The 15285-nt window shown below is 42.0% G+C and overlaps 1 protein-coding gene across 4 annotated transcripts in view; it reads left to right on the forward strand.

The window, feature by feature from the left end:
- ERAP1 (endoplasmic reticulum aminopeptidase 1) overlaps window positions 1-15285 on the forward strand; it is a 135298-nt gene that overhangs the window by 31768 nt on the left and 88245 nt on the right. For all 4 annotated transcript variants that reach the window (XR_003852155.1, XM_029572898.1, XM_029572888.1 and 1 more), the window contains exons 7-8: window positions 6668-6781; window positions 8494-8625. Coding sequence is in view for 3 of the 4 variants with exons in the window: in XM_029572898.1 (XP_029428758.1) it covers window positions 6668-6781; window positions 8494-8625 (246 nt within the window). In the remaining variant the exon portion in view is untranslated. The remainder of the gene's footprint in view (window positions 1-6667; window positions 6782-8493; window positions 8626-15285) is intronic.

Raw genomic sequence — 15285 nt, forward strand, 5'->3', positions numbered from 1 at the left:
CAATACAGATCCCTGAGGCACTCCACTGTCCACTCCCTTCCACTGAGAAAATTGCCCATTTAATCCTACTCTCTGTTTCCTGTCTTTTAGCCAGTTTGTAATCCATGAAAGGACATCGCCACCTATCCCATGACTTTTTACTTTTCCTAGAAGCCTCTCATGAGGAACTTTGTCAAACTCCTTCTGAAAATCCAAGTATACTATATCTACCGGTTTGTTTTTTTAAGTTCCTTCATGTCCTCCTATCCCACATTCTACCTACCCTCTACCCTCCCACAGCCTTGAGAACACATTGGACCTGATTTTAAAAAGCATTTACTCAAGTAAAACTGGGTAAATGCACTTTATTCAAGTACGGTAAGCGAGCTTCTGAAAATTGCTACAATATATGCCATTGAATTGTCCATAGGATTTACTCACATAAGTGCACTTTATTCGAGTAAATGTCTTTTGAAAATTGCTACACTAGTAGATACATTTACACGCGTAACTCCTTTTGAAAATTACTCCCATATCGCCTCCCCCTGGGATGTGAAAACTCTTGCAGGAGCAAGGTATCTCTGATAAGAGAAGCGCTGGAAGCATAAGCTAACCACAATTTATTCTTCCAGCACGACTGCTGTTAAAGCAGCACTGGAAGCCCTAAACGTGTAAGCTGTGCTTCCAGCGCTTCTCTTATCAGAACAGCACTGAAAATGCCTGGAGGAGGCAAGAGATACCTTGCTCCTGGTAGGGGTGGTTTGGGTTTGGGGGGTGGGGTATGTGTTTTCAAGGTGACAAGTGGATAGAATGGGAATGGGGAACAGGAGGGAACCTTAAAAAGCATCTGTCACCTTGGAAAGATTTTTTTAAGGCTTTAGAGGAATTTGAGGGTGGGGGGGGGGGGGTTTCACCTCGATCCAGCAGGGCCTGTTAGTACATATTGGGGAGAAGGTGGGAACTGGTTCCCAGGACTGCAAAACACCTTTTTATTTTTTCCTTTCCCTGTACGTACCCGGATCAGTCCAGGACAGCTGGGTTTTGCCTCCCCTCCAGCAGATGGAGACAGACAAGATCTTGCGGACTCTGTCCTATACCCCTGAGGTGCCACCTAGAGTCTGTCAGTATCTTTCTGTCTCCAGCAGATGGTGGAGGTGCAAAACCCTGCGTCTGTGAGGTGTTAGTTTAAAAAAAAAAAAAAAAAAGGCCTGTTTACTTTTTCTTATTATTCTTTTCTTCTGTGGAATTGGCTGAAGAGGATTTCCCCTTAAGCCTCCCAGGGGTTGGCAAGTCCTGGTGGGACCATCCCCCCTTTGTAGCAGAGGCAGCATAGCAGAGGGTTGGGAACCCTGTACCTGCAGTGCCCGGGGGTGATACCGGGGAGCCCGGATCACTCACCCCCGGTGCGAAGGCAATTGGAGCCGCTTCCTTTGAAAAAAAAAAAAAAGAGAGAAATTCATAAGTTTTATTTTTCTGTACCAGCCCGGCATTCTCCCTTCATTTTGCCGTCATGTTCGCGCTGTCACGTTCCGCAGCTGGGTGTTTGTTTTTGAAGGCGCGCTTGATTCTGGGGTCGGAGCTAAATTTAGTTCGCAGTCATGCCGCGTGGCGTGGCCTGCTCGGCTTGCGGCAGCGCGCACAGCTGTCCCAGACCGGCGTTTGCACGGCCTGTATTTCGGGGGAGGGAGGGAACTTCGGCGGCGGTTCTGGCTGCGATTTCCAGTGGCAGCGGCTCCAGATTGCGCAGGGCACCTGCAAAAGAGCCTGGGAGGCTCGTCTGGCAGCGACAGCCCCCGGACCCATTCCGCCTCAGCGCAGGAACAGAGGCCATCTTAGGAACTTTGAGACAGCAGGAGATGGCAGCCTTGAGGGCAGGGAGTGGGCCTCCCCACCTGTCACCACGGCCGGGACCTCCGGGGGAGGCGAAGAGCAGGCCAAGCGAGAGCAATCTTCGGGGATGGACACCGAGGGGGCCTCGGATGGGTCTTCTTCCTCCTCCTCTTCGGATTTGGTTTGGTTACTCCGTAAGGTCTTGAAAGCCCGCAAACCGACAAAGCGTCTTGGCGGAAAGTTTTTGCAAACGACCCCAGGTTCCGAGGGGGTGGACAAGGGGGCCTCCTGGCTGGGCGACGGCGAACCCGTCAAGGGCCAAACATCCCCTGAGGTCTCTTGCTGTCCGGAGGATATTACTACTTTGGACACTTCGGATGGAGATGCACCCCCTCCCCTCTGGATTAGGGGCGGGACGCGGATCAGGATGACCAGCTCCAGCCAGCTATGCAAGGGAGCATGGCTACGGTCAACGGTGATGACCCCAGGGTTGTCTGGTTGTTCTGTCGGGATGAGCTGGGACCCCTTATCCCGCCAATTCTGGGAGAATTGGGTATTGAGGTCCCTCCGGAGGACTCTCGGTTGGGCACTTTTGATCCAGCAATGAGGGAATTGAGGGGTCCGGCCAGGTCCTTCCCATTCCATGTCGGTCACGGACCTGTTGTTTCGAGAGTGGGACTCTCCTGATCTGGGCTTGAAGGTCGGTCGAGCTATGGATAAGTTGTACCCGCTCCCGGATGATGCCCTGGACCTCCTTAAAGTTCCCAAGGTTGATGCTGCAGTCTCGGCAGTGACGAAGAAGACCACCATTCCAGTGACGGGTTCTATGGCATTGAAGGATCTGCAGTTTCGCAAGCTGGAGTTCCAGCTTAAGAAGAACTTTGAGGTCTCGGCGCTGGGGCTCCGTGCTGCCATGTGCAGCAGCTTCGTGTTCTGAGTGGGCCTCCAGTGGGTGCAAACCCTGCAATCGATGTCCTCGCTGCCCGCAGAAGAAGCGGCGCAAGCGGGTCGGCTGGAGGCCATCATAGTCTACAGTGCGGATGCCTTTTATGACCTTCTGAGGATTTTGGGCCGGGCTATGGTCTCGGTGGTCTCAGCTCGCCAGCTCCTTTGGCTTCGGAACTGGGCGGCGGATGTATCTTCTAAGGCTCAGTTTGGTTCCATGCCTTTCAAGGGGCGGTTGCTGTTTGGCCAACAGTTGGAGGATTTGATTAGATCGCTGGGAGAGAACAAGGTCCACAGGTTGCCAGAAGACAGACTGGGGACGCGGGGGTATTGTTGTTTTCACGCCTCCCGATCCTCAGGTTCCTCATCCCGCCAGGCTCTGAGATGACAGCATTCCTGGAACCAGTCCTTTCGAGGGCGCCGACCCAACAGAGCCGGGGGGGGGGGGGGGGGGAATCTGAAATCTGGAAATCTGAAATCTGCTCAATGAAGTGAGGCCGGTCCACTCCTCTATTCCAGGATAGGAGGAAGGCTGTCCCTTTTTCTAGGAGAGTGGGTAGGTATAACCTCGGATCAATGAGTCCTCCAAATCATTTTGCATGGCTGCTTCAGGAGCATTACTTGGTGTCTCCATGCGCTTACCATCAAAAACGTCAGGTGGTTCGAAAGACCCTGCACTGCTTAAAAGACCTAGGAGCCATCATTCCCATTCCCAAAGGCGAGCTCAGACAAGGGCATTACTCCATCTACTTTGTGGTGCCCAAGAAGGACGGTACCTTCCACCCCATACTAGACTTAAAAAGCGTCAATCAGATGCTGAAGGTACCCCATTTTTGCATGGAGACTCTCCGGTCCGTGATTGCGTCCGTGCACAAGGGGGAGTTTCTTGCTTCGCTGGACCCGACGGATTACTTGCACATTCCGATTCGTCAGGACCATCGGCGATATTTGTGCTTCGTGGTTCTTGGCCAACACTTCCAGTTTTGCGCACTGCTGTTTGGTCTGGCAATGGCGCCCACAGTGTTTACCAAGGTCATGGTGGTCGTGGCTGCAGCCCTGAGGAAGAAGGGGTTTCTAGTACATCCCTACTTGGACGATTGGTTGATCCAAGCGAAGTTGCCGAGCAGCAGTTGCCGAGCAGCAGTCCTCGGGGTTCTTCAGATGCTCAGCTCGTTAGGTTGGGTAGTCAACCCAGACAAAAGTCATCTGATTCCTTCCCAGTCGCTGGAATTTCTGGGAGTACGGTTCAACACAATCTTGGGGAAAGTGTATCTTTAATTGGGATGACCCAGCATGCTTTTTTATAAGTCTTAATGGTTTAATTGTTTTGATTTATTTTTAATCATTAAGATGTTTGACTCTGCCTCTTTTTATTCATTTGATGATTGACGTCATTTCGTTAGCTTCACCTTGTTTCTTGTTTGTAAATTATGCTATTTTTCAGCCAAACCTAAGCAGCTAGCTTTTCAGTTGAAAATGGGATTAAATCTAGGTAGCCAAAATATGGTTTCCTAGCTTCAAACCGCTCAGATTTGGGAGCCTAAACGTAGCTGTTTAGTGCTGAATATCAGCATTAGCTGACTAAGATGCCCAATCTCCAAAACATAAAAGTCCTCTGACATGTCCCCGATTCCCACTCTCTCCCAATGTTAAAAAAAAAAGTTGCCCCCCCCCCATGTGTCTGATGTTCAGAAAATGAAGCCTCCCAATCCCCCTCCCAACTACCCAAAAAGAAAAAGATGAAGTCCTCTGATGGCCAGAGTAATACTGGACGCCAGACCTTTTGCCAACTCAGCATTGTGAGCTTTGAGCAGGAAAGAGATTGCTGAATGGGGAAGGGTCGGGGGCTTATGTTTCTTTTAGATTGAGTGGGACTTAACGGTTGGCTTCATTGTTTTTGTCATTGGGTAGGTGGGAGGGGGAAATCAGGAAGCAACTTGCCTTTAACAGAAGGAGGGGCTGGATCACCGGTTCCTTGCACAGGAATAGTGCGTCTAGATTTTAAGCCAGCGATCCCTGTGCTTAGCTTTGATTGCCTAGCTTTGAAAATCACCCCCATGACTGCCCACATGTAGAACAGCTAAATTTAGTTGCTCAGCTCTGATCAGTTTTCAAAGGAGGCTGATTTAGCCATCTAACTCCATTGTTAGACAGTTAGATGACTTTGAAAATCCACCCTTTAGTCTTTACCAGAAATGTTGGAAAATGTGTTCCATGACTCACTTGAGTGACTGGTGAACTGCTGTCCTCAGAGAACAACTTTGCTTTCTGCAACTTCAGAAGATGTCTCAGGAGCAAAAATTCTCTAAACGTATTTTTCTGTGAAACCATTGCAAGAATTTTTTTTTTTTACTATCTAAAATTGCTTGAAAACTGCAGCCCTAGGATTCCCATAGCTTCAGAATTCAGTGGACTGATAGGAAGACTGTTAAATGCAGAGACTTATTGCATACTTTTGATATGTTTTATTGACAAATTGTAAATTACCTTAAGGCTGAATATTTTATGAAAAACATCATAATATATGAAGCATTTCAGAACTAAAAATGTTTGCTGATGAGTTGGAATTTCTAGGGTTTTTTTGTTTTCTATTTAAAATAAATGAAATTCAGTTATCAAAGAGTTCTTTCTGATTCTGGATTAGCTGAGCTGAATAACTTCTGCTTTATCGTGTTACCATACACGAACGTATTTGGTATAAAGTTGCTATGACCACTTTCAAATTGCTGAGCTCTGACTCTCCCTCTTGGTCCAATGCCCGCTTAAGGATCTATAAACCAACCCGGGATTTAAGATGCTCTCAATATTGGATATTCCATCTATATTGGATATTCCATCTATTCGCCACGCTCGCTTTACTACAACCAGAGAAACCTCATTCTCGGTAGCAGCCCCTACTTTATGGAACTCACTGCCACATGATCTCTGTCTTCAGGACAGTTTAAAAAAATTCAGACTCCAACTGAAGAACTTCCTGCTGCAGCAGGCCTATGGCTAGTCTGTGCTGATAGCGGTCTGATCAGGTGATTTCCATCTTCAGGATAGTTTAAAAAAATAAATAAATAAATACAGACTCCATTTGAAGAACCTCCTATCGTAGCAGGCCTATGGTTAATTTGTGCTGTTGGTGGTTGGACCTTTTATTTTATGTTTTTTTCTGTTTATGTTTTGTTAATAATTTTATGCTTGTTTTATTGTGAATCGCTTAGGCCTACTCAGTGTTAAGCGATCAATACATTTTAATAAATACAAATACAAAATACTGGAGAGTTGTTTAACAAAGGGGACAGCATTAAAGGAGCCAATGTAAAAGTCTGAGAGAATATACTATCTGTGGTAGTGAAGAAACATAGTTGTACGTACAGAGCAGTTAGCAGATCTTTCATTATGGGGGACTTACCTGTGGACTTTAATTTTCAAAGGGAAAGTATGCACCTATTTCTCCTTTTGAAAATTATCCCAGAAAAACTACCCACATACATTTATACCTGCTTATTGTGTGGATAGCTTTTCTGAGAAAAGGTCCATGTATACTCTTGAAAATGCAAAAGTGTGCATGTAAGTGCACTCTAGTCACTTACCCCTGAGCACTCTAGTCACTGCTGCTAAAAGCCCTGCAGTGACTAAAGTGCTCTAGGGGAAGGGCTAGGCAAGACCCATGCATAGGGTGGCAGATTTCTTAAAAGCCCATTTCTGTGGGCATAGCACTGTTTTCACTGCAGAAATGGCTTTGAAAATTACCCTCTGAAAGTATCTACAGTGTCTGTGTGGCACAGATGGTTTGTTTTCAAGCTAACAGTACTGAAAGACAGGAGAGGGTTAGTTTATAGGAATCCTGATACTTTTCCTGACTGCTTTGACATATGTTTTTCCTCATGGTTTACATTATTTCCTCTTTATTTTCCCTATTCAGTGGTTTGGTAACCTGGTTACTATGGAGTGGTGGAATGACCTTTGGTTAAATGAAGGATTTGCAAAGTTTATGGAGTATGTGTCTGTAAATATCACCTACCCAGATCTGCAAGTTGTAAGTATTATCAGGCCATTTTGTTATTAAACCTTCTCTGGGTATTTGTCTAGGTGCCGTCAGATCTGAAAAATAATGTGCTAGGTTAAACACATCAAAATGCTATCATTGCTATTGCCCTTTGGATGGTTTTCTTATATAGTTTTTTATGTTTTGTTTACTGCTTTGTATATATTCAGTAAAATATTTTGAACTATCATTGCTGATATATATAACTGCAAAGGTCCAGCTCCCTGCTATGGCTGCCATAGGTAAAGTAAAAGGAAGTTTGAATTCCATAGTCCCTTCACTTCAGTGATGAAGGGCTGATTATCCAGCAATAAGAGATAAATGACTGAACGATATTCACTTACAATTTTCAGGGTTAGCAGAGCACTTTTTTTGGGAGGGGGGGAGGCCAAGCCAAGCCAACCCAACCAAGCCAGGTAAAGTTATCCATCTATATTAAGGGCCGCATTTTGTCCGACCAGACTTATCCATAGCATAGACATATCCAATACTCAGCTGTTGCTGAGTATTGGGGCTAGCCGGTTATATTTTAGTCACATTCTCCATCCAGCTTATTTCTATCCAGGCACAGTTTCCCCAGTGAGAGGAGTGAGAATTTCATACCCTTTTGAATATCCACTACTTAATGATAAAATAATACTTGCGCGTGTTTATGAAAGTCATTTTCTGTTTTATTAATAAAAGCACTGTGACTATTAAGTGGCCTTCCTGCCTATACTACCCATCCACTACAGATCATAGAGAATTCAGCTGCTAGGCTCCTGACAGGAGCTCCAGTCCGTGACCATGTCACCCCTGTATTGGGATCTCTCCACTGTCTCCCTATTCTATATCAAATCCAGTACAAGCTGGCCACAATCACACACTCCTCCATTCACAATATTCATTCTCCCTGGATCTCATCTGTTCTTAAAATTCACGCACCTATCAGATCGCTAAGATCCTACTCTCAGAAGCTTCTTGACATTCCTTCCCCAAGAGTAGCCCATGTGGAAGAGACTAGAGGACGTACATTTTCCTCTGTATGTCCTCTCCTAAGGAACTTCCTAACAAATTAATTAAGAAACTTCCAAGAAAAGTCCTTCTTTAGAAAGGCCCTAAAAACACACTTATTTAGGAAAGCATTCCCAAATCAGGCTGCTAATATTTAGCTATTCTGACTCTGTCCTCTGGTTACTTGTCATACTAATCTGGAATATATCTTTCTTTGTACAAAGTTACTATGGGGTAGATATTCCAAGCCCTATATAGCCGGATAAATCGAACTTATCTTGCTAAGTGGCTGCTGCTGAATATCCACCTAATCCACTTAGCTGGATAATGGATTTCTCCATCTAAATAGTTAGCCCTATAGTCAGTGGGCAGGAAGTGGATGTAACTGGGCAGCACAACCTCTCTGGATAACTTAGCTAGATACGTAGTGATATTCAGATTTATCTGGTTAAGTTAATTGGATAAGTTAGACATGGCTCAAAGAAGATTAAACTTATCTGACTGACTTTAATACTTTTCCAAGTATATTCAGCAGCATTGCCATGCCACTGAGTATCCCATGTAAGTTAGCTAGATAAGTCTTATCCAACTAACTTACAAAGCTGGATAGTTTTAAATATTTGCCTCTTTATGATGGGGCATCCATTTTCTTGCTTTCAGTTGTATATGTATTCAATTGAAATGAAAAATACGTTCTCTTCTCTTTACAGGAAGATTATTTTTTAGGCAAGTGTTTTGATGCTATGGAGGTTGATGCATTAAATTCTTCACATCCTATATCCACTCCTGTAGAGAATCCAGCTCAGATAATGGAAATGTTTGATGATGTATCCTACGAAAAGGTAATGTATTACTCTTGGTTAGCATTGTACAGAAGTGGTATACTGAGTTTTGTGTGTTTTGTCCCCAATACCAATACATAAGAGAACCAAATATGGCCAGTAATGAAATCTTTATTGTAAGAAAAATTTGTCTTTGGTTTACAAGGTATTGGTGGAAGGAAAGAGAACAGTTACACAGAGTCAGTGTCTGACTGCTCTCCAAACTCCTTCAGAGGGCTAACTATTACATCTCTTTCTTATATACAATATTCTTGCTATTGGCTCCATACCCCTCTGTTCCTCCACCTCCTCCAACATGCGTTACTCAGAACTCTTGCAATTTGTCACTTACCATGCACCAAAAAGAGCACTGAGATACACTTCCCCCCTCAAGCCCAGTATAGCCCCACCTTCCGACCACAAACATCCCAGCTCTGATAATGGTTCTGCATTTTACCCCAGCACCTGGACAAGCTGCTTCATGCTCTCTGCTAACTGTTGACAAGCTGGCAAACACTGATTCCTCTTTTGGACATGCTGCTACTGAACTGTCTGTGCCTCTGTAAAGATGCAACTCTCTCTTTAGCTGGAGTTTTGAACACAAGAGCATCTTGCCTGAACTTTGGTGCATGTTGCCAGGTAGATTTATACATTTCCCTCTTGACCCTTGGTCACAACAGGAGGACAACCAAGGGTCACCTGTATGAGGGGAAGCAGCAAAGTCAGCGGGGAGGCAGGGCAAGGAGACAGCAGAGACCAGTTGACGGCGATAGAGAGCAGCACAGAACAGCAGTTAACGATATCAGAGAAGAAAGGGCACAAAAAAGAGGAAAGAAAAGGGAATAATACTATCCACCACCCCTAAACCTAAATCCCAAATTTATGGCCACATCAGTGCAGTTGAGTGCCAGAGGACTGACAAGTCTATGTCAGATGGGCGAGCAACAAAGGAGTAATAAACCCAGAGAACACAAAGACAATAAAAATAATTGCAAAATATAACAGGTAACTTATCAAATGTATATGAAAATAATAGTAAAAATAAAAGCAAATAATGAGCATAAACATATCCAGGAAGAGCTGGTAATGATAGAATGAAATATAAATGATCAATATAAATGAGTAATAATACAAAATTGAATATCTAAATAAAAGAATAAGCAAGTAAAATAAAAAATTGCAAAAGATAAGCTAAACACTTTAGAACATAAGCAATTGCATCCTGTTTCCAACAGAGGCCAAACCAGGCCACAAGAACCTGGCAATTACCCAAACACTAAGAAGATCCCATGCTACTGATGCAATTAAAAGCAGTGTCTATTCCCTAAGTAAACTTGACTAATAGCCATTAATGGACTTCTCCTCCAAGAACTTATCCAAAACTTTTTTGAACCCAGCTATACTAACTGCATTAACCACATCCTCTGGCAACAAATTCCAGAGCTTTATTGTGCGTTGAGTGAAAAAGAACTTTCTCTGATTAGTCTTAAGTGTGCTACTTGCTAACTTCATGGAATGCCCCCTAGTCCTTCTGTTATTCGAAAGTGTAAATAACAGATTTACATTTACCCGTTCAAGACCTCTATCATATCCCCCCTCAGCCATCTCTTCTCCAAGCTGAACAGCCCTAACCTCTTCAACCTTTCCTCATAGTGGAGCTGTTCCATCCCCTTTATCATTTTGGTAGTCCTTCTCTGTACCTTCTCCATTGCAATTATATCTTTTTTGAGATGCGGCAACCAGAATTGTACAGAGTATTCAAGGTGCGGTCTCACCATGGAGCGGTATATTTTATTTATTTATTTATTTAAAAAATTTTCTATGCCGTCGTTAAGTTAAATAGCATCACAACAGTTTACAGAAGGGCACGATAAAGAGAAATATGGGTGGTATAGATTACAAATTACTCGTGTGCCTTCATAGTATGGTAACAATATAGAGGCATTATGACATTTTCCATTTTATTAACCATTCCCTTCTTTTCTATACCATCGTTAAGTTATTTACCATCACAACGGTTTACAAAATAGGCACAAATAGTAAAAAGAAAATAGTTAAAACGTAATAGAAGTGCCAATAATGATCCGGTTACAATGAATTCAAATATAATGACTAATTGTTGAATTATGTCTATTTTGTCCTTTTGGTACATGTTTCATGGTTGAATTATATGTAATTTCTCCTGCGATTTACATTTTTATCTAAAGTTATCAGTGAGAATTAAAAGGAGTCAAGCACATAGAAGCTAAGTGCTGGGTGCAGATTTATTGATGCCCGCTTTCACTTACTTACTTTCTTCTTTCTCTTTATAAAAAGCCTGTTTAAAAAGCCAGGTTTTCAAACTTACTTTGAATAGTTTGAAATTTCTCTGTAATCTTATTTCAAGCGGCATTGTATTCCACAGGGTGGGACCGGCTAGGGATAGTGCTCGCTCCCTGACTTGGGTAAGTCGTGCTGTTTTAACAGATGGAATAGTTAAGAGTGCTTTATTTGCCGATCTCAGATTTTTTTGTGGTACATGTACACGTAGTGCTGTGTTAAGCCATTCTGCTTTTTCATCATGAATCAGTTTATGAATTGTGCATAGTGCTTTAAATTGTACTCTTTGTTCTATAGGTAGCCAGTGTAATTCAGCTAGTGTTTCAGAAATGTGATCTCTTTTCTTTTTACCTGTGAGTATTCGTGCTGCGGAGTTTTGTAATATTTGAAGTGGTCTTATGGTTGCATATGGTAATCCCAATAACAGAGCGTTGCAGTAATCAATGCTTGCAAATATTAGTGCTTGTAAGACTGTGCAAAAGTTTGATCGTGTCAATAGCAGTTTTAACTTCCTTAGGACCATTAGTTTAGCGTATCCTTATTTTACGTTCAGTGATATGTGTTGTTTAAGATTTAGTTCTGGGTCAATTTTTACGCCCAGGTTACGCACCTTCTCAGCTAATTTTACTGTTTGATTATTTTTCAGTATAATTGGTGAATAAATTAAATTAACATTTTTTCTTTCTAAGTGTAAGAATTCAGTTTTTTCAATATTTATCACTAGCTCCATTTGGTTTAATAGCTGTTTGATAATGTCCAGATATATATTGGCTAAGTTTAATGTTTTTTCAATTGTGTCGTCAATGGGTAAAATTAGTTGAATGTCATCAGCGTATATGTAGTGTATTATTCCAAGACCTGCTAGAAGATGGCATAGTGGTAATAGGTAAATGTTAAAAAGCGTCACAGATAGTGCCGATTCCTGTGGTGCTCCTGTTTGTAGACTTACTTTTTCTGAAATTGTGTTTTTAATGTGCACTTGAAAAAATCTATTACTTAGATATGATCTGAACCAGGCAATTGTGTTACTATGTAGTCCTTTTTCTTCCAGTCTCTTGATTAGTATTTCATGATTCACAGTATCAAATGCCGATGATAGATCTAATAGTACAAGAATGTAGTGTGTTCCGCTATCAAATCCTCTTAGAATAGTATCTGTAAGTGAAAGGAGTAATGTTTCTATGCTGTAATGTTTCCGGAAGCCATGCTGAGCCTGATAAAGGATATTGTTATTTTCTAAATGTTCTGATAATTGTTTTTGGACTGTTTTTTCTATTAGTTTTGCGATTAATGGTAAGTTCGATACTAGTCTGTATTTGGTCAAGATTAGGGGGTCCATGTTTTTTTTCTTCAATACTGGTTTAATTATTGCTCATTTTAGTATATCAGGCATTGATCCTTCTTCTAGGGATAGGTTTATAATCCTTGTTAGTGTTGGGGCAGCTATGCCAGCAAACTTTTTAAAATCCATTGTAGGTAAGGCGTCAATTTTGTGTGGAGCAGGGTTTAACTTTTTTAACATGGTCTCCACTTCAGAGCTTGATATCTCGGCAAACGCAGACCAGTGTTTAACGTCTTTTGTATATATTTTAATTTCTTGTTTAGTTGTATTTGGGATTTTGGTTTTTAAGTGTGAGCTAACTAATATATTAAAATATGATGCAGTACTTAAAACTAAATTAAACTAAATGGAAAGATGGTAGCAATAATAATGGAGATGTATAAACCAGCAATGTGCAACCATAAAGCAGCTAAAAGCAAAACTTACCTGCCCACCCTTACCCATCATGATCTTAAGTAGCTTAAATAACAGAAATGTCTTTGGTGCAATATAGAAATTGTATCCACACTCAGAACGGTATTGTTTTAGATACTACTTAGTTTTTGTGTTGGTTTAATAGTTACATCAATATTTTAATTGTATATTATACTTTATTGGATGGTCCACAGTCTGTTCAGCCTGTTTTTCCGTCAAAACTGTTATATGGAATTTAGTTTATTTAATACCTATTAATAATGTCAATGTAAAGCCTGTTGCTAAGTTATTGTTAAATGTAAACCGCGGTGATGTATTTCTTTACGTACTGCGGTATATAAAAACCCTTAAATAAATAAATAAAAATAAGATAAGAACTCAAACAATATGAGCCTGGGTGGCATGCCCATCAGGCAATGGGGGAATTAGGGCATAATGAGAATAAGCCTGGTCAGATAGCATGAAACAAGTCTCTGTCACAGGGAGAGGTGGTAATGGGATGTCATCAAGAAGTAGTGGAGGAAAAAGCTCAACAACTGGAAGGAAACAGTGAATAGCCCACTGAAATAAGTTCTCAAGGGATAATTCAATACACATACCAATACCAATATATATCAGGATCATAAAACCCAGGCCTTAACCTGTTCCCAAAGAGAAATCAGGGCCTTTCTCCACTCAGGGTCAGCTAACCAATTAGGAGGTAACCCAAAATTTATTAAATGGAGTAATGGGGAAGAAAATAGGTTCTGTAGCATTAAAAGTTAAAATAAAGGTGCATGGGTAGTTACCAGAGATTGGTGTAAAGCTAGGACTGCTAACTGTCTGATTCTGTAAATTAAACATTTCGTTATAGGGTAAGGGAAAACAGAAGCATAATTCATTTGAGTTCTAGTGGTACGGGCTCCACCTCAAAGCAAATCACATCATAGGGTGGCTAGCAATGGAACAGGGTGATTAGACAAGGATATCAGGGTGTTATAAACAGAGTAAGGCAATAGGGAACAGAATAAACAGTCAGTGATATTAAGCTACTCAGCAGTTGTGATTATCAGCTGCACATAGGAGTTTGTATATGCTAAATTGTGTAAGGTAGCAGAACCCTTATGACGTCTGCGGGAAGTGAACCACTTAAGGGAAATTCAATCCTGGTCATCACAGCATGTAATATTACTAAAGGTCTCTAAACGCATGCACACATAATTAAACATCAGAAAAAGAAAAACACTGACTGTATCCACAGCTGTAAATGCTAGCAAGAGGGCCACAACAACTTTCATTCTCTCTGGATAAATAGACAAGGGTAAATGTCTGCAAAGTGATAGAAAGGACCAGAATCTTCCAGCTGGAATGGTCAGCTTGTATGGCCTCAAGTAGACTGGCTCTTTCCATGTCTTGTGGGTGTAATTCTCTTGGTAAACCAGATCTCCTGGAGTGTAGGTGGTGCAATCTAGAGCCGATGCCCAGTCAGTCTGCAGGCAACATGTCCTTAACTCAGACAGGACTTTCTGTAAACCAGATACATAGGTAGACAGAATATCAGGATACAGAGTTGCATCAGGTGATCCACCAATCACATTGGACATCCACTAAAAAGTTGGAATGGCATAAGCCCTTTTTGCTTCATGGGCAAATTTCTGAGAGGTCAATAATGTTGCAGGCCGAGCCTGCAGTCAAGTGCCTGGTAAGGCACTGAGAATTTTCCTCTTTTGAGTTTTCAATAATCCATTAAACCGTTCTACTAACTAAACCATTCAAAGTGGGATGGTACACAGATACAAATCTGCATTTAATGTGGAGATCTTGGGTTAATAATGAAAGCAGATCATTACAAAAGTGTGAACCATTCAGTACAGATTTGTACAGGAAGACCAAAATGGGGTATTATTTGTGTCAGCAGTATCTTGAACACAACTTCTGCTGTTTCATTTTTGCATGGAAACGCTTCCATCCACTGAGAGAAAAAGCAGACCAATACCAATAAATATCTGTATCCAAATTCAGTGTTTCCCATATCAGTGAAATCTGCATACCACTCCAGAAAGGGACCTTGAGGTACAGGCAAGTGACCTTGAGGCACTCTAGGACCTCTTTTGGGAGTAGAGTCATAGCAATGTATACAGTTCTTAACAAAATCAATACATTTCTGTTCCAATTTAGGTGCCCATAAATAATCAGATAATTGTGAAAACATAGCAGCAGTTGTGTGTAAACATAGCAATGCAGTGTGTGTAAGATGAGATGCAATGCTGATATAGATACACATGTTAAACTCTGCAGCGAGGACCAAACCTTTCATTTTCCTGTCCATTCACACCCCAAGGATTCCCAAGTTGTAATTTCACTGATCAGGACTAGGGACTGCATGTGTAAGACTTCCTGAATGTCTGGTCATGCTTGTGTTTTACTGCGGGTAACAAAGAGCTGAGTCACCGTAACTGCCTGAGCTGCGCTGTCAACTTGATCATTATAATAGGAGGTCCAGGCCTAGTTTCCTGTGTGGGCTCTGATCCAACAAACTGCGGTTCCTGTTCGTACCCCAGATCATTCCAGACAAATGGGTTTATGCATCCCTACCAGCAGATGGAGGCAGGGAACAAAAACTTTTA

The sequence above is a fragment of the Rhinatrema bivittatum genome, chromosome 1 (assembly GCF_901001135.1).
Source record: "Rhinatrema bivittatum chromosome 1, aRhiBiv1.1, whole genome shotgun sequence".
NCBI classification, from domain to species: domain Eukaryota; kingdom Metazoa; phylum Chordata; class Amphibia; order Gymnophiona; family Rhinatrematidae; genus Rhinatrema; species Rhinatrema bivittatum.